This window comes from Orbicella franksi, chromosome 8, assembly GCF_964199315.1.
Source record: "Orbicella franksi chromosome 8, jaOrbFran1.1, whole genome shotgun sequence".
In the NCBI taxonomy this organism is placed as follows: domain Eukaryota; kingdom Metazoa; phylum Cnidaria; class Anthozoa; order Scleractinia; family Merulinidae; genus Orbicella; species Orbicella franksi.
In genome coordinates, this window is record NC_138152.1 from 10,607,144 (window position 1) to 10,634,739 (window position 27,596).

At 40.1% G+C, this 27,596-nt stretch overlaps 2 protein-coding genes across 2 annotated transcripts in view; both read left to right on the plus strand.

The window, feature by feature from the left end:
• Positions 1-1,092: 1,092 nt before the first annotated feature.
• The window catches only part of LOC145495655 (ras-related protein Rab-5C-like), a 59,291-nt gene continuing 32,787 nt past the window's right edge, over positions 1,093-27,596 (plus strand). The window contains exon 1 of the mRNA XM_081475279.1: positions 1,093-1,311. Within this exon, the coding sequence (XP_081331405.1) occupies positions 1,272-1,311 (40 nt within the window). The 5' untranslated portion in view covers positions 1,093-1,271. The remainder of the gene's footprint in view (positions 1,312-27,596) is intronic.
• Positions 22,362-26,411, plus strand: LOC145495921 (D-inositol 3-phosphate glycosyltransferase-like). The gene is made up of 2 exons (XM_081475521.1): positions 22,362-23,250; positions 23,944-26,411. The coding sequence occupies exons 1-2, from the start codon at positions 22,461-22,463 to the stop codon at positions 23,946-23,948; spliced, it is 795 nt and encodes a 264-aa protein (XP_081331647.1). The 5' UTR covers positions 22,362-22,460; the 3' UTR covers positions 23,949-26,411.

Genomic DNA, 27,596 nt, shown 5'->3' on the forward strand with positions numbered 1-27,596 from the left:
ATTAAAACAAACCATGCTATCCACTGGATAGGGATTTATCTTGTGGATTAAGTGTTATCCAGCCTTCGAACAATTGTGGCATTGTTCAATAAATTAATTGCCAATAGGAATGATGGAAGGGTTTGATGTTGCTTGTACCATAAAATGTGCATTATATTGATACACACTTAAGTCTTACAGTTACCGAGTTTGATAGCATGGCTTTGCTACATGTATATAGCTACAGTGAAACCTGTATTAAGCAGACACCATGGGACACTCACTAGCGTCCGCTTAATAGAGGGTGTCCACTCTAAACAGGTTCTAATATATATTAGTGTAATTATATACTGTAGTTCATTATTAACCCATTTGTAACACAGTGTAACACGCTGGAAGATCAAAGACTGCTCAAAGCACAATGTTCAGTTAGTCAATGCATCAATCTGGAATAATCTACTTAAGTTTAAAACAACATCGCTGAACAATGTTAAAGGATTGAGCTGAGGTTTTAGAAGTAAAAAGCCCTTGAAGTGTCCGCTTATTGCAGGTTTTGTGAAACAAAATGGCTTAGTTAAATATTGGTGTCTGCGTCCACTTAACAGAGGTGTCCCTGGATGCAGGTTTATTTTACAGTAAATGTTGGAAGAAAATTAAGGGACCTCAAGCTGGTGTCCACTTAATAGAGGGAGTCCGCTTAATAGAGGGTCCTTTTAACACAGGTTGACTGTAACTATGTTACATGTATAAAAGACAAAGACTGAACTTTGTTCATGACAGCAGGCCAAACTATAAGAAGAGGTACCGACAACCTGAAGGTTGTAATAACGACAGGGTTATTGGAGTTGCACTGTCGTCAACAGTTAGACTTAGTGGTAAACATAATTTAGGCAGCCAGCCTGAATAGGTGTTTTTAGTGGTGAGTTCGAACATGATGGTTAAATAAAACTTGTGAAATTTATTAATATGCAATCTTTGTTGTTCAAGCTTAAAAGCAAACAATCAAAAGACGTAATCAGTTAGTGTCATTCTGTTTTCAAAATGATACAGGTGGGGTTTTTTGTATTAAAATTTACGGAATGCATAATTTGTATTGAGGTTTGCAGGTCATTCATGTGACCTGAATAGTGTCTTTTCATTGGATCCATTTGTTTGGAAGTAGCAATGAATTTTGCAAGTATATAAATAGAGAATACCACTGTTTGCATTGTACTTCTAGGTGAAATTACTTAACAGTTGCAGCTGTTCAACAGTTTTATCCTGAGGATAAATTCTGACGCTTGCGCTATCTAATGTGGGAAGCCAGGGGATTATATGAAGTACTTCTATTGGGTGAGTGCTCATGGTGTTAGTTGTAATTGTGTCATTAAGTTTGTAGGATCTTTATATATTACACAATGTAACTTTCAAATTGAGTCATTTAGTTTAATCTGAAAGGGTTAAGGTTGTATGAGTTAGGGTTCAGTTGTACTCTTTGTTTTATCATATATCATTATTATCTACTAATTAAGTAAAGGAAGCTAAAAATTGAGCCAGTGGAAAAACAAAAATGCACAACAAAAGATGTTTTTCATTCTTGAAAGTAACACGGGTGGTGATCGGGTGGCCGATAGTGAGTGAGTTGGGGCTGGATGGTCCATGTTAAGTGGTCAGGGACATTTTGTTGTTCGTAGTCAAGATAGTTTGCCGTCACAACACCTCTTGATACAAGGAGGACTGGATGCAAGGGTGTACATGTATATGTTGTAGTTTAAACATAATGTATTTTAGGTAAGAATGTCTTAAGCCAGGTTATTTTGTTTTAACTTAGCTTAGATTTTGCAAATAACTTTATTTTTTTCTTCATGTTTGGGGGTTTCTTAAAAAGAATAACATGTCCACCACCCACCTCCCTGACTGTCCCTAACCCTATCCTACCCTTAAGGGGACAAGAAAATTAAAAAGGACAGGGTTAACGCTGTTCATTGAAAACTTTGAAAAGAACCTCTAAGAGGTACCAAGATCCCCATCCTTTTTATATGAAAGTCCACCCAGTACCCTACTCAGTCAGGATCCCATTTTAACCCCCACTTTTTTACTTTGTACTCACCTAGATTCACCCAATCTCTGACTTTGTAGTCCACTTTCATCTTCACTTGGCTATGCAAGCAATCATTACAAATTCTTGAATATTTAATGGCCTAATAAGTTATTGGTTTCCAGACTCCTCCAACCCCTTTGATGAAAATTAGACTAGTTTGAAATCACTCTGACCAAAACAAAAAAGGAAATTTAAACCACAACATGTATACATGTGTACCAGTCTCCCTGGTAAAGTGTGGAACTGTTGGGTGCTTTGGATAACTGCCTTTGGGGAAGCAGTTACCTGTTGTGGACTAGTGTCCAACTTGAAGGAGAGTAATTTTTGTTTATGGGAACTGTGATGCAATGTAAACCACAATAGCCCAGTACCTGCCTGGTGAACTGTGAAACTGTTGGGCACTTTGAATAACTGCCATGGCTTTTTGCTTTGTTCCTCCATTTTGGTACCTATAGGAAAAATTCTCTTTCCTTTGCAGTTTTCCACAAATCTTAGTACTTTCCATAATTTTCAGTGGTTCAGTAAAATGTGAGAAGATTTCTAGCCCCCGTTGTCCTGTAAGTTTTGAATTTAGCTTTTAAATTGTTCCTCAACAGGTGATTCTGTTGTTGGAAAAACATGTTTACGTAATAGATATCTTGAAGGACCAGTTGGTTTCAGTCGTCTTACTTGGTCCGTTACTGAAGGTGAGATGCATGTTTAGTTCTAAACAGCATTATTTAAATTGAGTAAGTTTAATTATTGCATGACCAAGTTAGTCCAGTCAAGGCCAATAACCAAAACCAACTAATCAGATTACTTTATTGCTGTTCCATATTTTCGCTTATGGCTTACTTGTTTACAGGAAATAACTTGGATGTCAAAGCTTATTAATCGTTTTCTTTCAACGTTTTCCCCTTTTTGCCTCGTGCCCATGTGACTCTCTTCACCTGGACAGGAGGATATGGAGGGGTTTTGCTGTATTCCTGTCTGAGGATTCTTCCCATTCCAATCCTAATGAAAATTCCTGAGTAAGGATACTTGGGATGCCTAATGTAAGGTTCCTGTGTAAAGATTTTTCGCATTTCTGATTGTATTCTGTTTTCTCAACACTTAATTAACAGCATGAAAGCAGATCGTTACGTCACGCTACTTGGGTTAAACCAAGAAGCAAGTCAAATCACTCTAGACAGATCACACGGAACGGATTCGCCCTGACTGGTTTTTGATTCTTCCTTATCATTTCAATCCGTGAAATGAAGCAAAAAAAACAACAAATTTAACCTTAAAGTTGGCTTTAAATTACAGAGCCACGTCAAGGTCCCTCAAACGGAATCTGTTTTAGGAAACCCTTTTGATAAAGGGTCTTAAGAGCTGAAGTCCCAAGAACCTAAATACAACTCTACCATCAGAAAAATCTAGAGATGGAATGAGCCGATTTAAAACTATCATATAATGCCCACTTTCTGAAATTAAGCATGCAGGTATAAATTAAAAAAAAAAAATTTTCAGCAAGGGTCAGATTGGGCCAGGTCGTGTCAGATTGAATTGTATTCCTAAAAATACCGAAAGTGAAAATGCGCTCCTGTTTGCTTTAGCTAGCGTTACACTTGCTGGGGTAACTGCCGAATACCCTGCCACATCGAGCTTTTCACTGAAAATGGTTGACTACGCAGTACGCACAATTTATTTGTAACACGAATAAATTATGTACTTCACTTTGAATTAATGAGTTTCTGCGTACTGCGTAGCCGGTTAGGAAGAATTTAGTTCGAGTGGCAGGGCATTCTGCGGTGAAGTCCACTTACATTACACTTGTTTGGTTTGGCAGTGGATTTCCTCTCATTCTAAAACAAGTGTCACGAGGCTACCCAAAGGGCCTTTAATTTTCAGTCTTTTTGTGTTAAGCATTAGTAAACGCTAAGTCAGCTCCCAATGAGGATATGCGAAATAGTGAAGTTTATGTCGAGGTTTTTTCTAAACGTTCATGATATTTGTAGTAAATCGTTTATTAGCCAAGTTTGCTTGATACCATACTAGGAAAATATCGGTCTTTCATTTTTTGTTATGGACCTCACTGCACTCGGCCTGTATTGTCAAGATCTTGAGCCGATATTCCGCCCTTCAGTATATCTCTCGAGCTTGGCTAATGAGACATTCTTACACCACCACATAATAGAGTTAAATTGACATTGACCTATTTGATCTTTTCCACTTTAATTTAAGAGTTTCTAGTCGGCGCTGATACTATAATAGTTTGTCAAGATCGTGGCAGAACCGTGAAATTTTTGGTATGGGAGACTCCTGACCGTGAAAGTTTTCGCTCTCTTGTGAGGCCGTCCTACACAGCAGCGGACGCTGCTATTATTGTGTATGACATAACACAGCAAGATTCACTTCGAAATGCAAGGGAATGGCTTTACATACTTCGGAGTGAGTGCGGACCAAATATTTTCAAAGCACTTGCAGGAAACAAAGCAGACCTTGTTAACGAGAGGAAGGTGACGTTTGAGGTAATTTGTGTTTGTAGCCATAGGTTTATGTCAGGTATAAAATCTGCAGTTACATTGTCAAATCCAATTCAGTTGAGGAAATCCGTTATAATTTTTACGTACATTGCATTACATCGAGCTGAATTGTTTTTACTCTAACAAGTTCGTTAGCTAATCGGTATCAAGTTCCATTACAGGATTTCTACCTGCGATCTGCCACGGCAAGTGTAGACACAGAATTCTCATTTTCATCACTCACCTCTTGGTCTTCCACACAATAAACTCTTTGTCTTACTAGACGTTGCTCAGAGTTTTACTTTGCTTGCCTGCAGTTATCTATGGGGCACCGTTTGTAAATTTATCATTAATTTTACTTTTCGGTCGTTTTTCTATTGATCTCAGTGTTGGTTTATTTATGATAATTCATTAATTACCGTCCCTTGTCACAAAAAAATAATGTTTTACTGCGATTGGTTATTTGTTAAAACCCAACGTACAAAATTTGGTTATTTCATAAAACAATTCATCTATGTCAGGGTATTGGTTGCGTAATAAAACCATTTTTATATGAGTTTGTTATTAGAATAAAACCAATGTTGCGTTATTTAGTTATTTGATAAAACCAGTGTTGCGTTATTTGGTTATTTGTTAGAACCAGTCATTTGTTGCTTATATTAATTATTAGATAAAACCATTGTGGCGTTACTTAGGTCGTTACTCGGATATTTATTTGACGAATTAAACCATTATTTCGTTTCAGTGTTGAAACTTTTATCATTGTATCCCTTGAACCTTTTTTTGTGGGCATCTTACAACTAAAAACCCTTTGGCCTGTCCTTTTTACGTTTTGAACGACGTCAACGCTATTATTTCAAATAACCAAATTCAATTTTATGAAATTGGTTATTTGAAATAACCTTAGTGTCCCGGGGGGAGCACTCCCAGAAAAATCGGGTGGGGGTGTGCGTCCTGCTTCCTAAAACCCTTACCCTAATTATGACCAAAATCTGCGATATTCCCTACCCTATTTATGACCTGACCAAAAATTCGAAACCCTATTTATGACGTAACCCTTAAATCAAAACCTTGTTTCAGACCTGCGTTATAATAAGTTCCCTAGTTTAGACCAATGTTAAATTACCGTAAACATAATTTGTGAAGGGCTTTTGCTGATTTTCTTTTAGATAATGACGAAAAAGTGGCTTCTTTTTAAAAACATACCCATATCAAGGCTAGAGTGCAAAAACCAGACCCTATTTATGACCAAAATGGCCAAAATCAGCTAAAATCGATACCCTATTTATGACCAAAACAGCTGAAAAACCATATTCTTTGGGGCCGCACATACCTATATAGCCCATATAAGGGAGTACCCCCCCCCCCTCCGGGCTTAGTGTCAACTCGATGGGCTCAAATGTCGCCCAGCAGTATTGTAACATAAAGAAGGCGCTAAGTTTTTGCAGAGAGTTTGATCTCCGCGGTTAAGTTAACATGGCGTACGGATCAGGTCAGAACGTGACGTTGTGCACAGCCGTTACAAGAGCAATTAGAGAAGCCTTATCGGTTGAAGAACTGATACACCATCAGGGAAGAGTTTTTCCTATAATCTATTAATCGTTATTCAAGTAGCAAAGGACAGCATTTTCGGCGCGGGGCAGCATTTTCAAGGCCGAGGTCACAGGTTTTCACTATACGGACCGACTCTAAGCCGTTAAATAACTTATTTATTTTTCCTTATCTTGTAAACTGGAGGACAAAAGTTTAAGACCGTGGGTAGAGATTTAGAAAAATCCGGACCGCGCTGAAAACCTATCAGATTGCAGGATTCGTTACCGTGCACTCTTGTAAAAAAAAAAAATTACACTATTTGTGAATGGGTGGTCAGTAATGAATAATCATAAATAAACCAAGTTCTCACGAAAATAAAAACGGCCAAAAGTAAAATAAATAATTGATCATTACAAACGGTGCCCTATGGTTATCTGTGTACAGTGTACCTGTGTAAATCCAGCTTCCCTCCTAGGCTACTGAAACTACAGGTTCAGCTCATTGAACAGGGTTTTGTTTCTTGAATTTGATTGTGTACGTAGGATGGTCAGTCTTTTGCACATGACAATGATGTGGATCTATTTATGGAAGTGTCAACATTAAGCGGTGAGAATGTGGAAAAGTTGGTCTTAACAGTAGGTGAGTTAAAAACCGATCTGTTTTTGTTTTACTAAACTTTTGGCAACTTCTGTTCACCTTCATCAAAGCTACAATGTTAAAAGTAATAGATCAAAAACGAGTGCGAGTTTTTCATCAGGGGTTCCAAACACCGAGAAACAGATGAAAGCACGACGCCGAAGGCGGAGTGCTTTTATTGTTTCGAGGTGTTTGGAACCCCTGATGAAAAACGAAGCACGAGTTTTTGAGCTGGCTTCTCAAAGTAGCATGAGAATTTTTTTCGAAGAATAGGTAATTAGTAGGCGTGCTCAATAGGCTATTGTCTGTTTTTTATTCATATGGTAAATGAAATGAATCTTTTATATGCGGCCATGTGGGCAAGTTTTAAAGGTTGAATTTTTAATAAATTAACATTATGCCGCGTGATGGAGATCGAGTGGAGATCAGAACGTTTTCGAGTTCCAAAAACCTCTTCTCAAGAAAATGTTTTGGTGAATGATGCTGTTCCAGTTTCAACTAAGTATAAAAACAAGTGGGCTGTGAACATTTTTGCCGAATGGCAGAGGTTGAGAGAGGTTAAAGTTCCGGTATTAGATTGTGGCGGTCTCTTCAAGGACTACGATTTACACAATGTTACCGCTGTGAGTGTAGATATTGCTGGAATGGACGCTCTGTCGCTGAACTATTGGTTGTCAAAATTTGTGATGGAGGTAGCTAAAAAGTCCGGTGAAAGATACCCTCCGAAGTCTGTTTATGGTATCATTTGTGCCCTCAAGCGTTATTTGGAGGAGAAAAATGGATCAGAAGCTTTGAATCCTCTGGACGCTAGTGACAAAAGGTACTTGACAACTTTTAGACCGAATTGGTTAGTAATTTAAAATGCACTGTTTCAGGACTTTAATTTTGTGTGTTATTTTTTGAAGGTTTGTCCTTTTCCGACGTTGCTTAGATGCCGAGATGAAGAATGGCGTTCGAGAAGGGCTTCACATTAAGTGTAAGAAAGAGGAAAAGGAGTTTGTGAGCGAGCAAGAAGAAGCAGTATTCTGGCAAAAGAAATTGCTGGGAACTACATCAGCTAAGTCGTTATTGAACACGATCTATTTCTACAACGGAAAAGTTTTGGGGTTGCGGGGGGGAGATCACAGAAATATTGTTGTAAACAACTTTGAAATTGGTCCAAATTTTATTAAGTTTGAAGAAAATGCCTCTAAAACTTATCATGGAGGTGTTTGTGATCTAAAGTATGTGCCGCGAGTGGTCAAGCACGTTTGTCATTCTATTGAGGAAAAGCACGAGCCGTGCCTTGTTGAGATATTCAGATTGTATGTAGGGTTAGTTGAGACTCATGCAAAGGAAGTTACTGCATTTTACTTTAAGCCATCAAAAACTAGGTTCGCATTCGATAAAGCGCCCGTAGGCATCAACAGCTTGAACAAGATTTTGCCTGACATGTGCGACGCGGTAGGCTTTAAACGCAAAACCGCTCACAGTTTGCGCGTTACTTGTGTTTCCTCCCTGTTCAATTCTGGGGTTGAAGAAAAATTGATTCGCGAAAGGTCGGGGCATCGTTCTAATGCATTGTTGCAGTACGAAAAGCCTACAGAAGAAAATGTGTCTAAAGTTTCAAAGATCCTAGGTCCAAGTGTTGTTAGTACAACTACATGTTTTACCACAGAGAAACAGGATCAATCTTTAACGGATGTTGTTTTCCAGAAAGGAAAATTCAAAAACTGTACAATTAATATAACGATGTCTAAGAAGGAATAATATGTTGCTGTATTGTTGTTGTAAACAATGATTTAAGCGGGAAAAATGCTGTATTTAGAATTATAATTAAGACTGATTAAAATTCAAGTTTCTTGATCAGTGTCTTGATCAGTTTTTGAACTAATCTACCGTGTGTTGATCGGTATGTTCATTGGGTATCAACATACATGCACCTGACCCAATTGATGCGAGCTGATTGGGTCATTAGCTCATGAATAATTAATGAGTTTGAGAAGGTTCGGTACTGCTTGTGTAATTTGAATTAGAGATAGCGCGAGGGAACGTTTTACCCTCATCGTTGCCCTAACTCCCACAGGTAACTCCTCTTGTGGTATTTGGTCACACCTCGTTCGAAGACCCGGAGGTCTATCAGTTTTTTATCCCTGGACTCAGTATGTTGTTTATTTGCTGATTCGCTGTTGCTCGCATGTTTTGCTCCTTACAAGCTCCTCGAGCGCTTACAAGTACTCTCCATAATCTAGGCGAAGAAACAGTAATAGCACCTCACTTTGTATACGATCCCTAGGACTTGGTTGATCGTTGGTCGGTTCTTGGGCGTTTTATGAGGTAATGTTCTTAGCGGTCTATAAGATAGTCAAATGTGAAAGTTTTGGAGGGCGCAACCCAAACGATTAGATGCACCCTTAACATAAGGAAGCACCGCAAACCCCAGTGGCCTCTCCTGTGACTGTCTGGGTTTGTTTTATTGTCGAGACACTTCCTTAATAGTCTGTCAGGACACCAATTCGCTTTCAACTCGGTTAAAACTTGTTCCTGCTCATTTGTTATTAGTTCAGGACGTGAAGTTGGCGTGAAGTAAGTTGGCACTTTTTTTGGAATCCGGAGGTCCCGAATTCAAATCTCCTCGCTGCCACTAGATGGTGGTCCCAGATTCAACTCCTCCACGCTTTGTAAATAGCCAACTGCTCAGCCTCCCGCCAGTTGGATTTTTAACATGTATCTCTTCAATTTATAATATTTGTTTACTCATTTCAGTGTCGTTAATTAGCACAGTAGCGCTAAAGACTTTTACACTGTAATAAAGTGACTTATTTTATTAATTTGAATTGACCAATCAGGATTCAGCAGGGCCGGGGAAAACTATTGTCGATGTCAATGTTTGTTAACAGGAAAGGCTTTGAAGTCGGGAAACTTTTCTCACTAGAGACAGCGTTGAGTATTAACATAAAGAAAACTATAACTTCGAAAGCCACAGAGATTGTAAAAAGTGAAAAATATGAAAACTTTTGTGTCTCCAAGCTTTTGATTTGGCGCCGAAAGTCAGTTGCCCCGAGCGCGTCCGGCGACTCGCTCTTTACTCGCCGTGTCGCCAGGTAGCATATTAGTTGTGCTATTTTGAACAAAATATGTTGCTCGTCGTCAAATTAAGGTATCAGTATACCCCAAATGACCATCATTCGTTTGCGCCGCTTTACTGTCGGACATTTGACGAAAACTCCAGTAAAGTATATATTTTCTGAAAGTTTAAGAATTCTTGATTATTAAGGTATATTTATTAAGATAATAAAAAAATTAAGGTTTTCCGATTATAGTGCTCTATTTCCCAAAGTAGAGATGTTCACTAATCAAGTTCGTTTCCGATCGGGTTTGAGCGAGAGGACGCGATGAACATTGCTATGTCTTCTTTTCTTCCTTTCTCTAAAAAAACGGTGGCGGGAAATTTGATTACTTGTCTGGTTTGGTTTTGACACGCAGTTAAACTTTAAAAGTTGATAAAACATGCGTTTTCTTCACTAAAATAGTCATAACTTTTGAAAGAAGCAAAAACTAAAAATTCCCCAACACCGTTTGCTTTTAGCCTAATTTTCGGGCAACATTCTCTCCAAATTTTAGCGAAAAACGTTTGAAACTCCCCAAAAACGAACTCAAAAGGAGTGCTTCACTCGTTGAAATTTTTGTTTCGGGATACGAAGGAAAATATACTTTAGGGCGCTCTTCCGGTGTATTGAGATAATTACACAAACGCGTGAAAATAATGACGCGTTGATCGTTAGAGTGAAGGCTCATTTTACGTAAACAAGAGAGTTCAATCACAAAGCGGGCTCAGATGTGGGTAACCCGAAAACACTGACCCCCCGTCCGCGGACCCCCTACGGACCGGGTCCGTGGACTACACTACGGACCGGTCCTTGGACTACCCCTACGGACCCCCTCTACCGACCACCCCAAAATAGTGTTGTCTAATAGACTACTCGTGTCGGTGAAATTTTGAGTGTTACACTGTGCAGTTGTAACAGCCTTGAACTTTTTACACCCACCCCCCCCCCCCGCCCAAAAAAGAAAAACAATGCTAAAAAGCTGTTTTCAGTGTGACATGCCGATGACAAAAAGAATGAAAGTTCTTACCTTCCATTCGTGGCTCAATCTGGTGATGTAAGATGTGTTTTTAACTTGTTTAAGCTTGTTTGTTTCTGTAATTTCGCTGAGCAAATTGTGAAGCATGGAACGAGTTCACGAACCCATGGGAGAATGGGCTAAACAAAATGGGAGAGGGGAAAGAGCACAAATTTCGAGGCTCCCGGAGGCTTTCCGGTCTTTCATATACTGCATGGCCAAAGGAAAAGGCAACGTGTAATGATATAACTTGCGCCCGGGACTGAACCGAAGTCGGTTACATTTGCACAATGTAACGTTCGAAATTTCGTCAGCACGAGTTATCTAACAGACAATGAGTAAAATATAAAGCGATACTACACACCAAAACATCTAATAAGAGATTGATAATCCAACTGCTGTAGTCAGTAAATTTATCACTGAAAAGAGGAAGAGTGTGACAGTTTTGCGTGCGCGCGCCGACCTGCACGGCAAACAGGTTTTCAACTGTACAAATAACTACAATATCGCTGTATATTTGTACTGCTATTTGGATGCTATTTGCTGCAGTTGGATGGTAATTAATTATTATTTTTATTCTATTTTGGGGGGTGGTCTGTAGAGGGGGCCAGTAGGGGAAGTACGTAGACCGGTCCATGGGTAGTCCGCGGACCCGGTCCGTGGTGGGGATCCGCCGACCGGGGGTCCGTGTTTTCGAGTTACCCCTCGAATGTTGCTTCCGGCGGGAAATATCCTTTGCAAGATCTGAATCCCACCGCTCGTGCTCCTAGGTTAGTAAGAAAATATTTTTCGCTTCTGTTTCTTCTTTTCGATCTGTAAAACGCATTAGTTTTGAGATGACATAGGCAATGAAAGAGGGCACTCGTAAGCAACGTAAAGGAAACCCACGAGATACCGATTGAGTTGAGATGTTATCGTTACCGCTTCGAACGGCGAAAGCGCCAACGAAGTATTGCTCAGAGAATGTCCAATATTTTCCTCGTCCAGTGCAAGCAACTTCTCCTGCTCGAAGCAGGAACCTTTGTCGCTAGCCAGCTAACGCATCAGCCCAATTCTGATCGATTGTTTTTGAAACATTTCTGCCGTTTTCTGCATTTTGCGGTGTGATTTCTTCGCACTTGCAAATGGACACGATCTTTTGCGTTTCTTCGACGACATATTTAAGCTCAAATTAACAATCTACAAATGGAGAACTCTCAGAACAGCTCGTCGACAACTAAACACAAACGTTAGACAATCGTACTACGCAGCAATCTGTCACGTAACTTTTTAACGTACTTCTCGTGATAAGCCATTGACAGCTATCAGTTAGAGGTAATTATGTAAAGAAACGTTTTTTGTTTATAACTGCGTAGAATCAATCTCTTTTCATAGAAATTCTTTCAATGAAAGATCGCAAAAAGATCTATCTGAAAAAGCGAGAAACGATTTTTTTGAAAAGTGGTCAATTGTGGGGTATACTGATACCTTAAACTCAGAGTGCTCGCGTGAAGTTATGAGAAGAGACCAAAGCAACTTTAGCATTCTCTCTATTTTTGTTAACTGCGAAGAAAAAGACTATTATAAGGGCAGCTTGTTTTTGACTGCCGCTCGTACTGCGGGCGCAGCCACTGTATGTAAGGTATGTCACTAGCCAAATTTTAAAATGTCAGTAGGGCCTAGCCTGTGACTTTTAAAGTTGTACCACTCTTGACTTACGTCTGTGCTCCAGATCTTTTGTAAGTTGGCGAAAAGTGTAGTGTTAAACGTATCCTTATCCTGCGTCCTTAACCTCAACAAAGTTTTCTAAGACTGCTTTGTTCGTACCATTTCTCCGATTCCTTCAGATATTCTTTGGATTGATGGTGAGGAGTCATTGTTGTAAGGCCCTGATGTGAAAAGCATTGTGAAGTCTGATACTTGTCCTGGGTCGCTGAAATACAAATAGGCAATGAAGTGTTCCATATCTTTGGCGAACACCACATTGCTGGTGCCGCTCACTTGCTTGTAATATTCTGCTGCTTAAGCTTAAACTGCTGACACGGTTTCCTCGTGTTCAGTAAAGATTTAAATAGTACTGAGGCATAATTGACAACGCATGTTTCGGTTTTGAAGTTTTGATACCGCACATCAGAGACAGCTGAGTCCTAAATTGACAAAAATAACCTTTATCTAAAACAACTGAATGAGAAGTTATTATTACTTTTTTTTTTGTAGTGGACCAGTTGGAGATGGAACGTACTTTAGCGGAGACAATTCGAAAAGATAGCAAGGCTTTAAATCTGGAAGAGAAGAGATTGTTAAGGATTTCATACGCTGTCACAGAACTGATGACGGAAGTGGAAATACTGAACCTTTCACACAATGAGCTCGCAAAGTTACCACGTAGTACAAGTAACCTGTCAAACCTTACAAAGCTGAATTTGAACCACAACAAGCTAACACAGTTTCCTGAAGTTGTTGTTACTCTGATCAACCTGACGCACTTGTTTGTGAATGACAATGAACTCTCAACACTACCGGAAAAAATGAAAAATCTGGAAAATCTAGAGGAGCTGGAATTGAGGAACAACAAAATGAAAAAAGTCTTTAAATATATCGTGGACTTACATCGTCTTAAAAAGCTCTCCGTGACAGGTAACCCCTTGACGTTTGAAGAAATTGAACGCCTCATGACGCTAATGGATTTGAAACCACAAAGGATGTCGATAGACATTGCAGGTTAGCATTAAATATGACCATTTACCTTATTTCATGCACTGGTGCATCATGGTCTAGCATAGAACTGGTGTGGCTGCATACTTCTTAAAGTTAGTGGTAGTGGATCAATTCTAAAAAACCTTACTAAAACAAAAGAAATTGTTTATTCGTGCCTCAACCTCAGTGTTATTTCTTTAATTTGTTTTAGTTTCCTAAGCCTTAAAGCTATGTTAGAATTTTACGAATGAGATACGCGATCATGATCGCAGATTGTGCTTATTTGTTACTTTCCGGTCACTTGCAAACCTCTGTGATTGAAGTATGCAACAACAACCAATTTTAAATAATTCCCTTATATAGGGCCTTCGCAATCAGAAAAATAGGTCCGCAATGCGTACTTGTGTGCTTATAGCTAGTTTTATTCACTGGGTTGAAGTATTGTAGTCTTACGATTAGTCAATTACTAGAAAGGTAAAAGTACAAGAATAAATGAGGTTTGTGCTAGGAACGTACTTGAGCCTGCTGTTTTAACTACCCAGAGCTTCAGTGAAAAACGATTAATTCAATATTTTCGGCATAATATTATAGTTGTCAGTGTGGCGCAGTGGAGACGATATCTGCCTTGTGAGCGGGAGGCTATGAGTTCAGCTCTTTCTACTTATTTTCTTTTTTCTCTTTAACTTACGACTGTATTCCCTCACAATTAATGAATTATAAAAGGGTGGCGCAGTGGTAAGGATTCAGTCAGGGAATTGGAAGTCGGATGAAAGGGTTTGCAGTGCAAATCCTGGTGTGGGCATTTTCTCCTCCTCCTCCTCCTCCTCCTCCTCCTCCTCCTCCTCCTCCTCCTCCTCCTCCTCCTCCTCCTCCTCCTCCTCTCCCTCCTCCTCCTCCTCCTCCTCCTCCTCCTCCTCTCCCTCCTCCTCTTCCTCCTCCTCCTCTTCCTCCTCCTCCTCCTCCTCCTCCTCTTCCTCCTCCTCCTCCTTCTCCTCTTCCTCGTCTTCCTCCTCCTCCTCCTCCTCTTCCTTCTGCTCCTCGTCTTCCTCCTGCTCCTCCTCCTCCTCGTCTTCCTCCTTCTCCTCCCCCTTCTCCTCCTCCTCCTCCTCTTCCTCCTCCTTCTCCTCTTCCTCCTGCTCCTCCTGCCCCTCCTCCTCCCCCTTCTCCTCGTCCTCCTTATGCACGCATAATGCATAAGCTGACAAACATGCATGCGTAATAAATAAGCCCACAAACATCACTGCATTTTCTTACAATTACACTCCTGCAGAAATACGAGCGAAAGGAGGTTTTGCAAAGCTGCTCTATGAAGAAGCGCTGAAGGATGGATCTGTGAATGTTTACCGCGGTAGAGTATTATTGGTCGGCCAGGATCGTGCTGGCAAAACAAGTTTGAAGAAGTCTCTTTTAGGTTTGCCATTTAACCCTAAAGAAGAGAGCACTGAGGGAATCGAAGTTGATCCTTCAGTCTGCGAGATTGAAGTCGAACAAGTAAAAAACTGGAATTCCACTAGCGAGAATAAGCCAAGTCTGGCGGAATTTTCTGAAGACATATCAAGAATGTTAGCTGAAAAACAATATCACTGGATAGTCAATGAAGTAAAGGAAGATTCCGGAATGGAATCAAAGCTAGAACTGACGGGTGAAGAATCAACAATGGAGCTGGGCACAAACAGCTCTGACATGAATCAGGTTTGTATGTTAAAGCCTGGGGCGACTCTAGTTTAAAAGTGAATGGTATGGTCGATGTTAATATATAACGACACTAAAAGTGACCATACATAATCTCTTTTGGTGGCTGGAGGTTATTAGTAGCTACGTGTGCGAATTTAAGGAGTGATCAGTGTATAACAGTACTGAGTAACACTGACAGGCCAAGAGTAACGTCCCAGACAGGACTGATAGCTACTTCCTGTTTGACTTATTTGCCACTTACTTTGATTCCACACCCAGGCAACATAGCACGGTTGAACTGTTGCATGGCGCCACAGCATGAGACTCGTGTGCCTATCTTCTAAGAGCATAAAACTAGGCATTTTTTAAACATAGGATTACGATACGTAGAAAAGGAGGTAGTATACACAATATTTGGGCTTTGATCGAATTGTAGTCAGATTAGATAGATAAGGCTGACTCATTTATTGTGGAAGGTGAGTCCTTGTGGGCAAAAATGTGACAGTTCTTTCTCAGTATTCCTACAATATTTCTCAGATGTAATTATAGATACTGGAATAAGCAGGTCCTAATGAAACGAAAATGCTTCCTCTTTTAAAAACTCCATTTTAGGTTCCTGAAAATGTTGGCAATCTCAAGAACTCGACCATTTCCCCGCCAGAGAGTGAAATGCGAGTGCAAGCTGTAACAAAGACTACCGTTGAAGACCCTCCAGATGACAGCAGTGTAAGTTCAAGTAAAAATTCAACATTAATGATGGATGCAACCTCGCCTCCAGATGACGTCACAAAACATGCGTATCAGCGGTTGAAGGATATGCTTGAAGGTGTGCATGGTGACGCTGAAAATGCTGCTGACAAAAGAGAAACCGTAGTTACTGTAGATTTGTGGGATTTTGCCGGACAGCACCTGTACTACGCTTCTCATCCTGTGTTCCTGTCATCACGAGCAGTGTATGTCCTGGTGCACAACCTTAGCAAGGCACTAGACGCCCCAGCCCAGCCCTGTGTTCGACAAGGAACACGTGATAAATTTTTGGAAAACCCAAACAACGAAACAAATCTGGAGAATTTGCTGTCATGGCTGGTAACAATCCACAGTATCAGACCAACAGGAGAGGAAATGGTTGGCAACTCAGGCGACATGCTGCCCTATCTCCGACCTCCAGTGTTCATTGTTGGCACACATGCTGATAAACCATTCGAGGATATCGAGGCTACGACATCAAAGATACAGCAGGGAATATCTGGTAAGGAATACGAGAGGCATGTTATCCGGCCATTCTTCAGCATTGACAACACCGGGCTGGGCGATAAGTCATTGTTACGCAAGATGAAGAATTTGTTTGTGAAGCCTGCGCAAAGGCGTAAACGACAAGCAGGTAAACGATCTTTTTGTGCTGGATCACTGATTGAAATAAAACATTTCAGTTTACAATGAACAGACATATTATACATGACTATTACCTAACTCAGGCTTAAGTCTGCATTTGGTTTATTCATGAAATCCATCAGCAAAGCAAATTGGTAAAACCGAGATCTCTTCAAATACTGGCCATGCCTTTCTTAGAATTGACGTTGTTTTGTATGGAGGGAGCAGTTTGAATATGTATTGCGGTACAGATAGCCCTGGAAAGATTTACATTGTTTACATCCTCTGCCAAAGGTACCTCAAAAGGTTTATTTTTGTTTTCGTTTAAGGAGCCATTAATTTTAGAGTATGTTTGTTTAATAATATCTTTCCTGAGCCATGCTTTCGAATTCTAGCAGAAAGTAGCACAAATCAGCAAACTTGTGTAGAGAAGACACAGGTAATAAGAGCTCCTCTGTAACAACTGCCATTCACTCAGGACTTGACGCTTAACTTCGTTTGGATGCTTTACAGCTTGTTGCCATTTGTAATTTACAGGGCGAGGCAGTGACACTGATGTTGCTAGTAATGATGGAATTCATGCTCTTCGGACCAAAATCATGGATGTTTTGAGGAAGGAGCCATACATGGGGGAGAAGATACCAGTCAAGTAAAGTGATATCGCAAGAGAAAGAGATATTCAGACCTTTGCGATAACAACAGTTGCACAAGAGGCCTGTAAAAAGGATTCAGTTGCTATGGTCTCCCATTGAGACCTTTTTGGGTTTCTTTGCAACTAAATTGGTTGCGAATGTCTCTTTCTTTTTATGTATTTCATTTATACCAGTTCGTGCACTTCATAGTTCTACACATCGGTAGTGTAGTAAATTTAGGGTCTGTCTGTCTGCAGTCATTTTATCACATCAGGACAACTAGGGTTTCCATTTTCCCTCAATCTTTTCATTACTGTGTACTGACCGTATTTTCTCGATTAAACGTTGTGGCGTTCATTTCAAACTTGGCCATGTACGTAGACCCGGCATTTAGTTTTCACTGCATTTTTTTGGTCTTGAGTTTATTAGCAAAGGTTTTTGTTTATCATTTTGGACAGCCATATATTTAACCATTAGAGCTTAACCTAATACTACACCTCAAATAAATGCTGGAAGGGCTTATTTACAACTCTATCTTAGAGAACCAACATTTAATATAAAAAATATGATACTATCCTTGGAAAGAGAGTTTGGAACGTATATACTTTATTTGTAACTGCATTCATTGAAAGATCGAGGAGAGTATTTAGGCTATATAAGTGGAGAGAAGCAAGAAAATACCCTCCAATGAATTTAGTAAAAAAGAAATGCGTCTTCTTATCGAGAAACTAGGATTTCTGACGAGCCATGTCTTACATTTGATTAAACTTAAAATTTCTATGAAGTATTACATGGGGATTTTTCATGTACTTTCTTTCGAATTTTACAGGGCAAATATCCGTAAAAATCTCTCGATGGGAATTTTCCATTCATATGTCATCTTGATAACATATAGCATTTCCCAAGATTTTTTCTGTGAAATTTTCCTATTGGAACTATCAATTATCCCTCTCGTGGAATTTTCGAAGCCCATGTTTTGGAATGTCATCGGTTAGGAGATTTCAATACAGCATACACTTTATCACCAAACCATAAAAACTCTTGGTTACAAAAAAAAGGAGACAAAATAAGAGAAAAATGAAAAATATGAATAAATAAGTAAACGGCGGGAACAAATCACTAAATCACTAAATACCTAGGAATAAAGTAAATTAGCAATAAACAATTGACTAGTAAGTTTCAGGTGAATGTTGGCAATATGGTTGAAAGATGTTATGTTTAACTTTGTATTTAAAAATTTCAAGGGGGAGATGTTGAATATATGAATACTTTTCGAAGCTAATTAGTTATTTTGTTTGATTGTTCTTTAGGTGGTTCAACTTCGAAAAGGTCGTTGAAGCTTTGGTAGCTGAGAATGTGTATCACATGAATGTGGAACAACTTCAAACGTATGCCAAAGAAGTGTGCTTTATCGAGGATGAAGACCAGTTCTACGCCATGCTACATTTTTATCATGACCTCGGAATGATTGTAAAGCACCGCAGCACAGTCATACTGAAGGCGCAATGGTTAATTGAGCTATTCAAGATGCTGATAACCATACCACCCTTCAACAAAGCGGTACGAAGACGTTATGCTTAGCTCTTAAAAAGCGTATCTTCTATACGAAACGCCTAGAGTATTCCCCAAGCAAACTCTTGGTCATATGGACCTACGTATATTTTTATTGAGGACAGCTTTTAAATGAGATCTATTCCTCTGGGCGAAGGCAAGCGCATTAGGGGTGTGAGTTACTAAAGTGGCTATTTACCATAGATTGAAACTACGTTCAAATAAAGTCTGAAAGTAATAGCTTAAAATTTGGTAAAACCAAAAAGCTGCCGGGATAGTTAAATTTAGCAAGATTAAGGAAGATTGTGAAAGACGGACTTGTAAAATGCGGGCTGAAGTCTTAAGATACATCATACCTCAGTGACAAAACTCTTTAGGAGAGGCGTTTTCTGTTTCTTTTCTCTTTTACCGATGGAAGTGAACATACATGAGACAAATTAAAGAACGCAAGGTCCAGCAGGGTTAGACTGAAAAATAATCCCTTAGCATTGTAGTATAATTCTGGCCTCGCTAACCATGAGTTTCTCCATAGGTCAGTGGTTACAGCACTCAGCTGATATATGGGAGGTAATGGGTTCAAATCCCGTCGGGGACTCAGATTTTCTCTTGTCACATGTTCGGGACATGTTGAACGTTGTTTTCACAAATCTCCTTTGCTTCGGCAAAAAATAATTAAACGTAAGTGTGTTTTGTTTGTTGGTAGGATCCCGTAGAATCTAAGTACTGGCTGGAGGTAGAGACAAGCGGTGTCCTGAGCATGGAACTTGTCGATCATGTCTTTTCCAAATTCATTCAGCAAGGCCTTGTCAAGGAAGACATCTTAGACATGATGGAGCGATTTGGTTTGATCGCCAAGTTCTCAGCTTCGCCAAGTAATGTGAAGTACTTTGTACCCGCTCAGCTTAAGTCGCCACCTGAAGACCTTGGTAAGCTGGAGCCATCGCCCACCGACCCTTGCCCGTTGTATCTTCATTTTGTGGATGGTTTTGTTCCGCATGGATTCTTCTCTCAGTTTGTTTCAAGATCGATATCTTGGTGTTCCAAGATTGGATCCGTACAACCCCCAAACCTGTACCGAGATGGAGCTTGGTTTGTTGTTGGTCGGCAAATAATACATGATATGATTCTGATTTGCAAAAAGAAGTTCATCAAGATTTCCCTCAAGCAAAGAGCTGAAGAGGAAGCAGTTCCAGTTTCGACATCGCCAGAAACAGCAAGAAGTGTGCGGTCGTTTGTGGAAGACACTTTACAAGATTTGTTGAAGCAGTTTCAGTACCTTGGTAATCTGCGGTACGAGTTCTGTGTTGCATGCCCCTACTGTCTGCAGGGACGTCAAGTTTGTGCAAACCACAGCCAAACCTTGTGCACACACGAAGATTGTTTGCACCTCCTTGAAATAAAACAAGGAGGACGTTTGATCTGCATGAAAAGCGTCAGTGGCAAAGTACTCACAGTTCGTGGTTTGGAAAAGTGGTACCCGCAAAGAACAAGCCAGGTATGATTTATGAATAAGAATCAATGTATTTCACAAGTAATAACACCAGTGGTTGACATCGTAGGTAAGCATGAGTGTTACAAATTAAACGCAAAAGGTATTATCTACCTATTCAGGTATTATTAAAAACTGGATCGTTGGATAATTCAATTCGAGAGTTTTTATTGGCTTCGCCATCATGAGTTATAAGCTATTATACCATGCTCTACAAATACGGTAAGCGTACGCGTGATTTTTTGGGCGTTTTTTATTTTACTTAAGCTTTCTATATTTTGGTGGCGTTTCTAATAAATCAATTATTCCACGCGCGCTTGCTGGATATGGGACGATTATAGCCAACTTGGCGCTACGCGCCTCGTGGCTAATACGCTGATTTAGCAAGAGAACGGGAACGTAACTTTACCACGTCGTGCGCAGTACAAATACCCAAACACAGTCAAATTAGAACAGAATCCAGGTTATTTCGCGCGACCTGCAGTCGTCATCTGACGTTCCCGTCGTGTTCCTAAATCAGCCTAATATCTCATATCCAACGCGCGTTCGTGGAATAATTGTTTAAGGACGGTGCCTACTTTTCTTAGTGCGCACACGTTCTGCGCATCACGCAAGCCATAGTTTAGCTCCACGCGCGCGTTGGGGCTGACATCGACGCAATCAACTACGCTATCACGTACACGCCTAAAATGAAAGCAAAATTTTCCTGCTCTGACCAAGTCTAGTTTGATGAACCTGTACTTAAACCAGGAACACCAGAATAGCAGCATATCGCTAACCACTAAGTGTTTACGTCTTCCAGCGGAAAACCTAGCTGTTATCTGTCGAAAATTATACTGAAATTCAACTGTAAACATGTACCTGCAGATGGCGTAGTGCGCGCGCAAAGCAAGTGCGAGATACGCAAATGTCTTACTTACTGAGGAGGTGACAGGAAGAAAATGTAACGGGCACCGTAAAAGTTTTCAAAACACTTTAAAAAACGCGTGGTTACCCTTACATTTTATGTTGTAAAATGGAAGTGGCAAGTCTGTTCAACACGTGATTAGTTTCTGGTTGTGAGCAAAAGGTATTTAGACTGTATTTTAGCTGAACCAGAGGGGGGCTGTCAGACACGCTAAAAGCGCTTTTGCAACGATTTTGTTATTAAAAACATATCAAAAATGTTTTTTTGTTACCATTTGCCATGTAGTTTAAAGATTTTTTTAAATGTGTTTGCTTTTCTGTATGTAAAGGCGAATTCTATGGAAATCTGTGAAGAAGTATCCTTTCGTTCTTTTTTCAGGAAAATGCTGATGTCAGCATTTTTGTTGAGATTCAAGGCTAATTATCTCGAAAAAAAAAAAATGCGTGGCTACCCCAATTTTTCTTTGTGGTTTCCAATAGCCCTTGCAAAGATCTACTTTTTCCGCGTGGTCTTAACCTGGCGCAAAAACCTTTGCTATGAGTGGGCACCGTCCTTAATAGTCGTCAACATTACTTGCCATTAGCGCAGCATTCGAAAGGAAGAATGTGACAGTTATTCAAACAGCTATAGATCTGTTAAGACCGCCATCAACGGTCATAGGATTTCCCTGTCTTCTTCACATCTGGTAAGCTACGGATAAAACCATCGGTGAAAACTCCGCAGTTAACTTTTACCTTGTGTTCGCTTTGGTTTTCGTGACGCGCAGCCCAATAAACCAAGTTGAAAAAAAAGTGATGCATACTTACATTGCAAGATAAGTGCATTTCATGTCCGCTTACAATATATACCGAGACTATTGGCTACGATAAATTTTTGTTAAGACGTTTTCATTTTCTTGCAGGATTTATGTCTTTCCTCTGTGGCCGGAACATCTCAGGGCGAGCCAGCACAAGATAATCCAGGGACGTCCGAGAGAGTTTTAAAAGTAACTCTCTTAGGCAGTGAGTGGAGGTCGAAAAAAGGAGGCTTGTCAACCGTAAACAGAAAGCTTGCCTTCCAGCTGGCAGAACACACGGCAGTAGAAGTCACTCTATTGGTCCCGCCGTCAGCCTGCTCTGAGGAAGAAAGGATAGACGCTACGAGCCACAACATTGCCATTAGAGAAGCAGAGAGACTCGTGGGCTACGACTCCCTTGAATGTTTGATTGTCCCACCAGAAGACCTTGCCATTGACTTCGTTCTGGGTCATGGAGCGAAGCTTGGTAAACAAGTCCAGGTCATTAAAAAATCCCACAGTTGTAAGTGGGTCCAGGTAGTGCATACTGCACCTGAAGAACTGGGAATGTATAAGAACTATTCAAAGGCGATTTCCAAAGGTGAAGAGAAGCACAGAACAGAGGTAGACTTGTGCAAGTTAGCAAATCTTGTTGTAGCTGTTGGACCCAAGTTGAAGGACGCCTACACTGCTTACCTGGGATCTTGCAAAGAACAACAAGATGTCATTCAGCTGACTCCTGGTATTTTCAGAGAATTTTCAGTCCCAAGGAAAACCACTGAGGAGAGCAAGAACTTTAGGGTGCTGACCTTTGGCCGCGGTGATCAAGAAGACTTCAGTCTCAAAGGATATGACATTGCTGCTAAAGCAATAGTTGAACTGAAGGATAACTCATACCGTTTGATATTTGTGGGCGCACCAGATGGAAAAGAGGAGGACGTCGCGGACAACTTGCTGCACTGTGGAATCTCTAAAGATCAACTGGTCGTCAGGAAATTTGTGCAAAGCAAGGAGAGATTGAAGGAGTTGTTTTGCGAGGTCGACCTTGCTATCATGCCGTCCAGGACGGAGGGTTTTGGACTGACTGCGCTGGAAGCCTTGTCTGCTGGTCTTCCCATTCTTGTAAGTGGAAACTCGGGTTTTGGAGATGCACTGCGTTCGTTACCATTAGGCAAGCCATTTGTGGTGGAGTCAGCCGAGCCTAAAGAGTGGGCCAAGGCAATCACAGCCGTCCGTCTGAAAGACCGAGCAGAGCGGCTGCAAGAGATTCAAAGACTGCGAACAAGTTACGAAGATACTTTCAGCTGGGAGAAGCAGTGCGAAGCTCTTGTTCAAAAAATGTGGCGAATAGTTCATGGTAAGACTTTCAATGGTGGCGTAGTTTGCTCTTAAGGTCCAATATCAATTCATTTTACACAAGACATTTAAGGGTAATCGCATGTAGAGGTTAACCGGAAATAATTTACACCACTCCTGGAAAGAAGTTATAAATTTCATACGTGGGAGAAGTCTTGTCGTGGAAAGGACATTTATGTGGAAGATGTGAGGCGCTTAGTTTTCCGGCGCCAATGTGCGTAAACGTTTATCAGAGGAACGAAAACAAGTCCAATGTACTTTCTCTATATACGAAGACGATTATTTTAATTGTCATCAGAAAATACAAACATAAACAACAGTTATCCACTGGATAGTGATTTAAACGGTGGATAGCGTTATCTGCCCATTGATCAACTGGCCCCTGTTATCAACATTTTTCATAGTTTTTCTTGAACTGGAAGCAAAGTTCAACGATCTAGGGATAACACTCGTTTTACAAGCAAATCCCTGAATCAACGATTTGGTGCCAATCCTATGTGAATAGTAGCGCTTCTGATGGCTAGTATCTTTTTCCTTATTATTGTTAAGAAGTTTTGGTTTGGTTTGGACTGTCAACAAGTTATTCGTCTCAGTGAAATCTTTCTTTATGTACACTCGTCAGTGGCAAAGCTATCTTGTCAGTGACATTTTCTACCACTCGTTTATTTGTTACATACACTGTCCTCTCTCACAGGTTAACAAGGCTAGACCGCTTCACTGTGGCGATACATGACTCAAGAAACTCCTGAGGAAACAATGAAATGTTGCAACTTCTTAAAACTGAAGGAAAGACTGCATTTGAAGAACTTCATGTTATTTTAACATGTACATTGTGTAGCACAGGTATTATACAACTAGGAAATAAGTTTAAAAGCGTATCTTCTAACATCAACGTCAGTTGAAGCCCGCCTCAAGACCACTCCGTCAGTGCGATCAACTCATTATTACGGGCACTTTTTTTGACCAGAAGAAAATGCTTAGTCAGTCATTTTCCTGTAATTTTCTTCAAAGAATCTCTTGAATTCGACCACAATATTATGATGTAGTTGTAGTGATAGTAACGGGATTCCACTGTATAACCTCTTGGAATGCTGAGATGTTATCTTTCAGAAGTAGCTTAAAGTTTTACGTTTCCCAATTTTTTAATTTGACAAATAGTCCGTTTCAGCTTCCAGTGCTACACAAAGTCCTTGCAAAACATTCCAAAAGACGGGCGCTTTGATAATATATTTTTCACGCAAAGTATTAATACTTTTCAGTTTGAGAATTTATTGTATAGTGTAGCTGTCGCTAAGAATTTAAGTTTACACTCAGTGCTTCGGAAAGGTCGAACATTTTCATAAAAGACCTACATGTGACAATGTAAAAGGCAATTATGTTACTCCAAATGAAAAACAGAATATAATTAGTTTTTGAAAAGAAATTTTGAAACAGTATGGTATTTTATATCTTCAAAAAGTTAACCTGTGAATATGTCCTAAAACTTAGCCTATTTAATTTTTGTAGGGGTCTCCAATTAACTCTGTAGTACAAGTAAAACTTGAGCAGGAACGTGTCCAAGTAAATTGATCGAAAGACTGATCAATTCATTTAACGATCGTCAAGGTCGCCCAGGACCTTTACCCATGAATAAATTTATATGATTTTTATAAACCGAAACTCTGGAAAAGGTGTCGCCTTTTAAACATTTTTTGTAAAATTGTCTGAAACAGTTTTAGAATTTGAATTTGCTAAGAATTAACAGGAATATTCACGGATGACTGTTATCTTCCGGGCACATCGTGTGTTACTGTGATACTTAAAGCTACTAAGGCTGATTTATGTAAAATGTGATTTTTGTGCTTCGAGCTTTCAGCTCCAGGAGTTTAGTGAATTGAATTGGTTTATAGTATAGATTCACGTGACAAAGTAGAAAGTAGATCATTGGCACTCCAAGATTGCCTAGAGAAACAATAAATATTAAAGAGAAACGTTCAGTTATGTTTTAGTGATAACGGGTTGAGTATAGAAAGGTGACGAGAAGCACTAGTGCGCTGGACTCGGATCGAGCGGTCCTGGTTCGAGCCCTGCTTGGGGTCATTGTGTTTTTCCAGGGCAAGACTCTTCACTCTCACGAGGCCTCTCTTCGCTCAGGTGTATAAATGGCTACCGGTAAATTGTTAAGACCTGAATCCTGTTATACCTGAGTCGGCGTTTTATGCCTAGTCCGTAATGTTTAGTCCGCGTTTTATACCTAAGTTCATGTTTTATACCCAGTCCGTAGTTCGTAGTCTGCAGTCCGCAGTCCGCAGTCCGCAGTCCGCAGTCAGCAGTCAGCAGTCAGCAGTCCCCAGAGCGTGTTTTATACTGACCGTGTAAATCGACGCCAATCATGTTTGTTCCGTCGGTATGCGAGACGACGCGCTTTTATTACCAAAACTAGGGCAATTATTTTGTTTACGAACACGACTTTGAATCGCCTTGGCTTTGGGGTAACAGCTTCAGGGCATTTTCACTTCCGAAACAATGAAACGGAGGACATGTTTGTGTATCAAAGCAATCCTGTGGAAGTTGAAAGTTTTCTTCTGTTTAAACACTTTTGTTGCGCGTTGGGTTTATGTTACACATTTTGTGCACAGAAATCTAGGCGAGAGACTGAAACTACACATTTCCTCCTTTGATTTATTCAGCAGAAAGCAGCGTTGGTTTTTGTCGAAGAGAAGAGGGTACACAACACGCAGCCAAACTGCATCTTTCTGTTCGTACGTAAAGTCGTACACATTTCGTGAAGACTTTGTCTGCAAGGTTTGTAAATGCCATTAACACTGACTTCGAACTTTAAATAAATAACTTATCCGCTGCAGTCTTCAATAAGCTGCCTCGAAAAGTCTTACACTTTTCGTGAAGACATGTCTGCAAGGTTTTCAAATGCCATTAACACTGACTTCGAACTTAAAAATAACCAACTTCAGTATCCACTACAGTCTACAATAAGCTGCCTCGACACTCGAAAGTACACAATATTGCGCAACATTCGAAAGAAAGTACATGGATGAACAAAGAGATGACGTCATTTGCCCTGAAAAACTTTTTTTTTGGGTGGGGGGTGGGGGCCAAATTAGTGTCCCCAGATAGGTGCATACACAGATCTCGAATTTTCATGCATTACGCGATTAGAACTACGTTCTGTCGAACGCAACAAGTGATTTTCCGAATTAGAAGTTCATGAATGACCTGTATTTCGTGTTAGCTTATGTCGTCTTGGTTTGTTTTGCATTGACAGACATTCTTTGTTTCTGAGTAGAAAAACGAAGTACATTTATATATTCAATCCTTAACGCACGATCTTGAAGCAATACTCCATTTTCCTTTATGATATAAAAGCAATATTCAATATTTATTGTTTCGCTTCAACACCCAGAACTAAAACTAGCGTGGCTTTCTTTTCTGAAACGAAAAATTACGTTACTTCCTCAGGCCCCATTTATATGGTCTCGGATACCCGAGACAACCCTCTTCCCGAGTTAACCTGGCAGAGGTAACTTTTAGCTCATTTCTTTGCAAAATTCAACCAACCGTTTACAAGAGGATGGACGAGTTGTCTCGTCTCGGCAGGTAGGGTAGCCCTGACAAGCGGGACAACTTTTCTTCATATAAACGCTTTGACTCGCCTAACCGGGACAACTCCTGGCGTGGCGAGTGTCAGGTAATGCCTAGATTTAGGATTTAAAGCAGAAATTCGTATCAAAGAAGTGAAAATTAACTCGACAAAACCCACTGTGATCGAATGACCGAGGGAAACTCAAAGAAAGAGGGATATTTGCACATTTAATTGTTCAATAAGCGTTATGAATAATCATGCGGGGTCAACTTTGACTCGGCCTACAGGGACTACGCTTTCACATATAAACTCTCGATACTGCAGTTGCCTCAGAGAGAGGCTGAAGTTGATCTCCCCTGCCTGAGACCATATCACTGGGTTCTTAGTTTAAGCTTCGGCCGTCAATGAAGTGCTAAGACATTGCTTCCTGACTGAAGAGGGAAGCAAAAAAATGGTGTCAAACAGTTTTGTTCACATTACTTTTTAGTTTTAAAATAAGATGGCAAAACTGTAGATCGCCGTTTGATTATAAATTACTGCTTTCTTCATTTACTTTTATCAAATTTCACTCACACCGTCTTCCCAGTCCTAACTACTTTATAGAAGAAACGGCTTCGAAAGCCAGCTATTAAACGTTAACCCAGGATTAAAAGTTAACCGAAGTATGTATTAATCTTTTTTTGTATAAAAATGTTTTTCACTGCTTATGCTTTGTATAGATTGAGATTATTCCAATTCAAAACTGAAGGGCAAACAATATGAACAGA